This window comes from Capra hircus, chromosome 13, assembly GCF_001704415.2.
Source record: "Capra hircus breed San Clemente chromosome 13, ASM170441v1, whole genome shotgun sequence".
Classification (NCBI taxonomy): Eukaryota; Metazoa; Chordata; class Mammalia; order Artiodactyla; family Bovidae; genus Capra; species Capra hircus.
The window spans coordinates 32,881,963-32,890,192 of record NC_030820.1 but is presented as its reverse complement, the minus strand read 5'-3'; the positions used below and the strand labels follow the sequence as shown (position 1 = coordinate 32,890,192).

The 8,230-nt window shown below is 38.6% G+C and overlaps 1 protein-coding gene across 7 annotated transcripts in view; it reads right to left on the bottom strand.

Moving 5' to 3' along the window:
* ARHGAP12 (Rho GTPase activating protein 12) overlaps positions 5,523–8,230 on the bottom strand; it is a 117,450-nt gene continuing 114,742 nt past the window's right edge. For all 7 annotated transcript variants that reach the window (XM_018057173.1, XM_018057172.1, XM_018057175.1 and 4 more), the window contains one exon: positions 5,523–7,914. In XM_018057173.1, the coding sequence (XP_017912662.1) occupies positions 7,740–7,914 (175 nt within the window). In that variant the 3' untranslated portion in view covers positions 5,523–7,739. The remainder of the gene's footprint in view (positions 7,915–8,230) is intronic.

Here is an 8,230-nt window from a genome sequence, read left to right as displayed (position 1 = left end):
ACTTGCAGGGTGTATGTAGTCATTAAGGACTATATACCCTCCTGTTGGTCCTTGCTGAGTCTTATTTCTATGAGCAGTTAAATGTTTAATACACAACTAGTCCTTATGCTGATGTTTCTGAGACATTTTGGTAGCCTGAAACTAATCTAAACTTCTGTAATTGATCCTAAAGATGGGATCATGAGAAGAGTCTTGAATTCTTAAATGCAGATGACAATGTCTGCCTTTTCTACTTCAAAGTTGGATAGAAAAATCCCTTGACTAACTCTTTTCTTGAGAATCTTAAACACATTGCTTCTATTTGCATCTGGTATAATGTGTTAGTTGAAAATTCTGATAATCTAACAATTTCCTTTACAAGTCACATGTCATTTCAAACAGATGCCCCAAAGATTTGCTTTTCCTTACAGTCCAGTAATTCCATTAAATGTCTTGATGGTTATATTATTATACTGATATTAGTTTTATGTTAGCTATATTAATGTTATTTGGTGTGTTCTAATTTTTTTTAACTTAAGAAAAGTACTCCTGAAATATTGTCTTTTACTTGCCCTTGGTTTTCGTATGAACTCCTATTGATTCTGTATTTGACCTTATCTCCATTGTCACTTTTAAAATTTTTTTCACATCTTTTAAAGCATTATGTTTTATTCATCTGCTGTTGTTTCTATTTACAATTCCAAAACATTTTAATTCTGTCCTGAGTTCTGTCATCTTAGTTCCTGTAATTCTGATTTGATGTTGTTCTTTCATGTCTAATACTATTCCTTAAAAACCTTGAGTTCATTTTGAAATAAAAGATTAGTTTTCTTTATGGGCATGTGTTTCTGGAATGCTTCCGTTTCCATAGGGATGCTACTATACTAATTCTTTTTCTCCTCATAATTTCATATGAGAGTTGGCTTTGATGCTATTATTTTGCTCATTTTAAGGTAAAAGTAATCTTCCTGAACTTTTGGACTAAGGATTCAAGAAAGGTTCATTACCTTATCAGATTCATTCTGGTGTTGTTTCTGAATTGTGTTAAACATTATGGAAGAGCAGGGGAAGGAGCTGCATGCTGAATTTTGGAGGGGGCTAGCCTGGTGGGCTGCCGTCTATAGGGTCGCACAGAGTCGGACTGAAGAGACTTAGCAGCAGCAGCAGGCTCCTTCAACCAGCAGCTGGCTGAGGAGCAAAAAGCTCAGCAGAATTATCTGAATTCAGTAATCTACACCAATCAACGTATAGCTCAATGTTACCTGCAGTTCAACACCAGCAGCCGCTGAGCTCAGGATGGTCCTGTCTCCCTCCTCCACCGTCAAACTCACAGAGGCTGAGTCAGAGAGGAAAAAGCTGCAGACCCCCTCCACCAACCCATGTCCTGAAGAGTGCTGAGCCTGTACCTCACCTTTGACCCTAGATAATAAAGTTATTCACTAAAGGAAAAAAAAAAAAACCACGGCAGTTTGATTTCTGGGACTTCTTGGCTCCATCTCCCCTGTGCACCCTGATGTAGACAATCTTGTTGATCCACTGTCCCTATCCTGCCCAATTTTGATTCCACTCCCAGCAACCCTTCTTCAGTGAGAGGCCTTGCCCTGAAAGGGACCTCTAACAAGTTAGTTTTGAGAATTCCTAGCAGAGAGTGACTCAGCCCCTCCAGTCCTGGTGGTTATACTGCAGTCCTCCTGTCCTCGGGTCTGTCAGATGCTACCCTATGGTCTCTTTCCTGCTCCTCTCACAGACACCGTATCCTTACAGATCCTGGAGCTGGTGGAGCTTTATCCACAGTCGCTTGTCTTTTGGGGGTTGTGAGGGTATGTTACCTAGTTTTGCTGTCGTCATTATGCTGTTTTATTGTGAGAACTGAAAAACTATGCTGTAACCAGCATCTTCCCAGAATCCTTTCCATGTGTCTTCTTCACACAGGAGGTATGACACGGATTACTCATGTGACTGCTAACAACGTTGTTCAATCCACGATTTTTCTGAAACTTTAGCTAATGTTCCACTCCACATTTTATTGCTTCCCCATGATGATCCATCTGCTGTTTAAAACCAGGCCTCATCCACTGAAACGATGCTTCATCAAAGCCATCAATATTTCCTGTATTTATCTGACAAACTTGCCTAACTTCAACTCAACAAGTACTCAAATTATATATGTCATTCTCAACTCAATCTACCCAATCCCATAGCAATAAATCTCAGCTCAATCTCAGCAAGCTGGCCTGACCACAACACTAGCAGCTGACTGGAAGGCATATTCATAATTTATAATAAAACTACTGAGACTAACCATTTCAGTTCACCTACTCAGTAAGGGTTTTACGTCAGAACTAAATATACACCAGTTGTCATAATACCAATCTCAAAAACATAAACACAAAAGCAGGGACTCTGTTTCGTTCACCATCATATCCCCAAAGGTTAAAGCTCTGTGTTAACAAAACACATTCATATTTATTAAACAAAGTCAATGAATTTGTTGAATGAATAAATGGGATCTTAGAGACTGTTTAAAGTGTCTTCCCAACCTCCTATGCAGTGGGAGATGTTTCAGAGCTGCCTGTTATCTGAAAAAATGATTTCGTATCGTCTGACGCTGGCTTTGTGGAACACTGACGCCAACTGAATATGCTCCAGCTGCTTCCAAGAGTGGTTAGACGGGTAAGAAGGTTCAGCTGTTGGTACTGGCCATGCTCAGAATCAATTTGGCTGATGTAACAGGTCAGGAGGCAGAGCCATAATCAGAGGGCGTCGAAAGGTGCAGCCAGGTGTCAGGAATGACACATCTGATCCGGTTTCCAACATGAGTGTTGAATTGAGGGAAACATAGAACAAAAAATACTGGGACCCCGCCATCTATAAAGGGGGGGACCACACAGTTGTGCTGGCTTCCACAGAGGCCCTTGATTCAAGTCTACCTGCTCCAGGAAATCTGGATGCTGTGGACACAAGGGCCTCAGGAAGCCCCAGTACAGCCTGTGTGAGCAGCCATTCATCTGACAGTCCAAGGCAAACAGCAACTGCTGAGACAGGCCGCGTGCAGTCACCAGAATGCACGTAACACATAAAAGAGAAGTTTCAATATGTCCCATAAATAAAGATGAACTTACCTTGAAAACAGATGCCCACAACAGGTAGACAAGCTGCTGCTTCATCAAACAATATGTGAACATGCCAGAATATGCTTTACCTAAATGCATCACAAAGTTTAAACAGAAATAACGTAACTAATTAAAATGTTTCTTCCCTTAGGCTCATCCTTCTGGGCCTCCATAACCTAAAACTGTGACTGTGAGGTCCCAGTAGGTCTGTCCTGCTTGATCCATCGACCAGTTTTACTTAAGTGTTAAGATACCCATTTCTCTTAACCAAATATATAAACAACCTCTCAGAATGTCCAGCAGGAGGCCCTGAACACCAGGCTGAGTCTCTACTAGTCATGACCCTGACCTGACAGCTGTTCTGACTTCTACTTACGCATAGGCCTTGTTGATAGTTCCCACAGCGCCACATCTCCTTCTGATGTCAGCACAGGTTTCATCAACATCACAGGGTTCACAACTTGCAGGTTTCACTAATACTTGCCCTGTGAGCCACAACAATTAGAACTACCTAGGGAATTCCCTGGCGGTCCAGAGGCTGAGATCCATACTTCCACTGCATGGAGCATGGATTCGATCCCTGGCTAGGGAACTAAGATTCCACATGCCTCAATTAAAAGTTCCCACATGCAGCAACTAAGACCCCTGCAGAGCCAAACAAATTTTTTAAAATATTAAAAGCAAAAACAAGCAAGCAAACAAAACAAAACAAAAAACTACCTAGAAGATCTGGCTCCCGGTTAAAATCTTTACCAAAGGCTGTTCTTCTGAAAACATTGGGAGAGGAAGTAAAACGAAAGGAAGAGCGGGTTGATGAGAAAAATTAAGAAACCAAACTTTTCTGGACTCATATTGTGGTGGTGCATTAAACAGTTACCTTGTTCTCGATGTGCTCTGTTTATGAGTATCATGAAAGTGCTTTTTTGCATTTTGGTTTTTTTTTTTTTCCCTGCAGGAGAAGGGAAGCAATGAAGGAAATGAAAGAATTCATTTAAGTGCCACAGTCACATAAGGCTAATCTGAAAAAAGCTCAATCCAGCTGAATACACTTACAGCCACCCCTGGTCCACAAAATTTCAGTTGAGAAGCCTAATTGAGATTCTTCAGGAGAACTCCCTGCCTTCCGTAGCTACAGAAGGTCTTATTAGCATTCTGGACGTCCTGTTCTCTGCCAAGGCCTAGGGCTGACTTCGCAGTGCCTGGGCTCCCGGCTTGTGAATTTTCAAGAGATTCTAATCACCATCATTGTAAGGCTACTGATCTTGTTTTGCAGCCCCTTTGCCTTTTTTTTCTTTTTTGGTTTCAAACTGAAGTTGCAGGTAACATGATTGTATTAGTTATACTGGAATACCGTTTAAAAACAAAAACAGAAATGATGCCCCACCTCAGGGACTGTAACAAACATGCTGAACTCACTAATTAAAACACCTCAGTCTCAAACTAGGCCATGTTTTCTATAAAAGAGGATCGTTAGTGCAGACGGCTGGAGTTGAGAGACCAGGAAACTTAATAAAATCTTATTTTCTACCCATTATGGATGCAATATTGGAGTAGTTGACTTTTATAAGACCAATGAGAAGATGATACCCATCATCTGACTATTCTGATTTCTTTTTCACTAAATAGGCATGTTGTAGGTTCCTCTATGTATTTCTTCTAAATGCTCAAAGATGCTGGAGAGATCAGTGTTGTGAAAAACGGCATGTGTAAACATTTAATCAGAAGCCTCTCTCATGAACTGAGAAAGAAATCTCGGGGCACAATTATAGAATAACCTTTTTTCCCTCTCACTGCTATCTTAATATTTAATATTACAGGTTTATAAAGAACCATGGGATAAAATTAAAATAGTACAAAGGTCTCCAGGTATCTACCACTATTATTAATGATGAGTTTTCATTTGTATGTAAGCAATGACACATTCGGGCTTCCCTGGTGGCTCAATGGCAAAGAATCCATCTGCCAATGTATGACACACGGGTTTGATTCCTGGGTCAGGAAGATCCCAGCAGAAGGAAATGGCAACCCACTCCAGTATTCTTGCCCGGGAAACCCCATGAACAGAGGAGCCTGGCGTGATGCAGTCCACTGGGTGGCAAAACACTGGACAGGACTTAGCAACTGAACAATATACACACACATATACGTGTGTATGCATATATTAACACAACTGTCTATGCCCAAAGTGGCCGAATTATTCCATTTGTGCTTTTCACATAAGAAAAAAAAAATCTATAGGTTTGCCTCTACCTAAAAGGTAACACTGCTTTTTTTCTTAATTAACTTTTTCTAAAGTAAAAGGCAAAATTTCTTATAATAAAATTTAAATAGTATTTTGTTGTATTGAAATAGAACAACATACCTAAATATACTTTTTTCTTTCCATTTCCAACTATTGTTTTTTAAATGACACTCTGAAGGAAAGTCTTATTAGTAAATGAAATTTCACTGACAATTTATTTCAGCCTTTAATATATTTTCTACTAAAAATCAAGCTATCAAGACAGGAAAAATTACTGGTTTTGTTATGACAAAACAAGTGAGAACTTTTAATTCACAGAGGATGAAAACACAAGACATTGATCTCATTGTACATACAATATTACAATAAGCTGATTAGCCTTGGACTATTAAAACATTTAAGACTTCACATACACACGTGTACTTTGAAACAAGAAACACAGGACAATTTTATTCTTTGATATGTTGTAACTACCAAGAGAAAGAACATCACTGATTTGCATCTAATTGTTTTCCTGGCATACAATCACTACACAGGCCAGGCCTAGGGCATAGTGTATATGGTTATGGACATCTTTAGGCAAATATAAACATTCTTATCTAGGGGATTTTTCTCCCTGCCCAAACAATCTGCTTTCCCACTGCTGTCAAATAGCTTAGTTTGTTATCAATTTAATAAGATCACAACCACAAACAATACTTTTACCACAAAACTCAGGCGAGAGGTTTTTAGGTCATACAAAAAATATTTGTTCCCAAGAAAGCGAATCTGCAAATTGTAAATGTGATCCTAAGAAAAAGAGTCTTGGTTACTAATCATTCACTTTCAGATACTGATGAAGAAACAGAGTGGAGGGGGTGGGGGCACGGGGGGATGGAGAGGGCACTAGTGAGGTGGGGAGCAGAAAAGGCGTGACATGAGGGAGACGTATTTGCCACAGGAAATGTCAGATTCACTTGATTTTTTTTTAAATGAGGTATTATAAAAAGTGTGCCAGTAAATGCAAAAACAAAACGAAATTAAAAACCAAAATGCACATTTCCAATGGAAAAAATCTCTAAACCTCTTATAGTTTTCTTTATTCGGATTAGACATTTCATTTACAGCAGTTAATCTAGAAAAATACATTTTAAAAAAATCTTCAGCAGACCATGCTCTCTGTAACAAAACCTTCCAAACCCTGTTTTATTATACAAACTGATCTACATTAGTCATTAGTAATGTAAAAAGAAATTCGCAGATTTAGCAATGTCGTTTTCGATCTGACTTCTATCTAATTTACATATGGGTTTCCACTATTCATACTGCAGAGTTAGAATTCTGTAATAAATTTTTTCTAATGTATTCTGTACATATTAAATAATCTAAAAGGTTCCTCTTGTAGTGCATTTACCATTTAGCAAGTCTATTCAGCATTTTTCCAGTACCATTTGCATTACAGTGATTTGCTGTAAATGTAATTAAAATCTAAAAGTGCACACAGTTAACCTCCTCAAATAACGGCCTGTTTCTGGAGGAAACCTAATATTCATGGAGAAGAATTACCAGTATTGTGATTAGAAACAAAGGGTTAGAATGTACTCTGAGACTATACAACACAATTATATACATAAGCTAAAGGACAGTCTTCAGCCTGAACTTACATCAAAGAAAGTTGGTTTCTCCACAGGGTCATACCAAGAACTCAATATGGCACTAGAGAGAATTAGGATTGTTAGCTACAAGTCAGTGTAGTATAGACAGCCCCAAAATACCCTGAACTGGCTTATGCTAAATTCAACTCTAGTATATCACAGTGTTTTAAGTACTATTAGTGTGCTGCTGTGTTACACAGTGAAGACACCCAGCCTTCATCAAGGGATGGTGTCTGGGTTGTAATGAGTCCTAGCACTCAGACTGCCACTGCCTGCAGAAACCCTGGAAAAGAAATACACAGGTTTCGAAACAGACATACTTCACTTTGTTTTAAATGCCCAGGAGCGTTTTCAAAATAACTGATTGTAAGCGTTGTTCTATCAAGTAATGAACCTATCAAATCATGAGAAGAAATTCTACATTATCCAGTTTAAGGAGAAAAAAAAATGTATTCTTACCAAATTATCCAGTGTATATGACTGGTTAGAATCACAAGTTTTGATTTTTTTTTTTAACTGAAATTCAGAGTGTGAAATGCAAACATTCAGGATAAAATTAATTCAAAGGTACACACAGGTTTATCAACTTGCAACAAAGCAGCAAATATGAGGGCCTAACACACCTCTGGACTCTTCCGTTCCCTTCTGATCCCTCAGAAAAGTGCAAAATCAAAGAGTCACTGCTTGGTCCAAACATAAGATACGTCAGGTACAAGGATCTGGAATCTGATGAAATCCAGCTTCTATTCCACAGGTTGTCTTCAGTAAGTGTCAGCGTCCAAAGATGGAATTTATCTCGAGAAGAATTAATTCTACGATCTGATTCTGGTAGACAGTATGGACCGCTATGTTACCAGTCTCCTTCTCTGGCTTGAGCAGAGTGGGACCAAAAACAATCGCTATGCTCTGATAGGTCATTCGGTTTTTTTCTCCATTTTCTATAACTCTAAGAGGAAAATAAAATTGTTAAAAGAGAAAATTTAAAAATTGGGGAAACTCTTCAGTGTTATAAACAGTTTACATTGAGCAAAGAGAAATAATGCTCATTTCCCTAAGGTACATATAAACTATTTAACCAAACAGAATTCAGTCTGAATAATATGGAAAGTTTTCTTTTGGATAAACTTAGGTGACAGGTATAATTGAACACCTGCTACAATTCAGGTAACAATGATTCCCCCACTGAAGTGACGGGGAAATCTCATTAGAGCACAGAGAATAAACTTTGAATTTTACTCATTTTTGCTATTAAAAAAAAAATC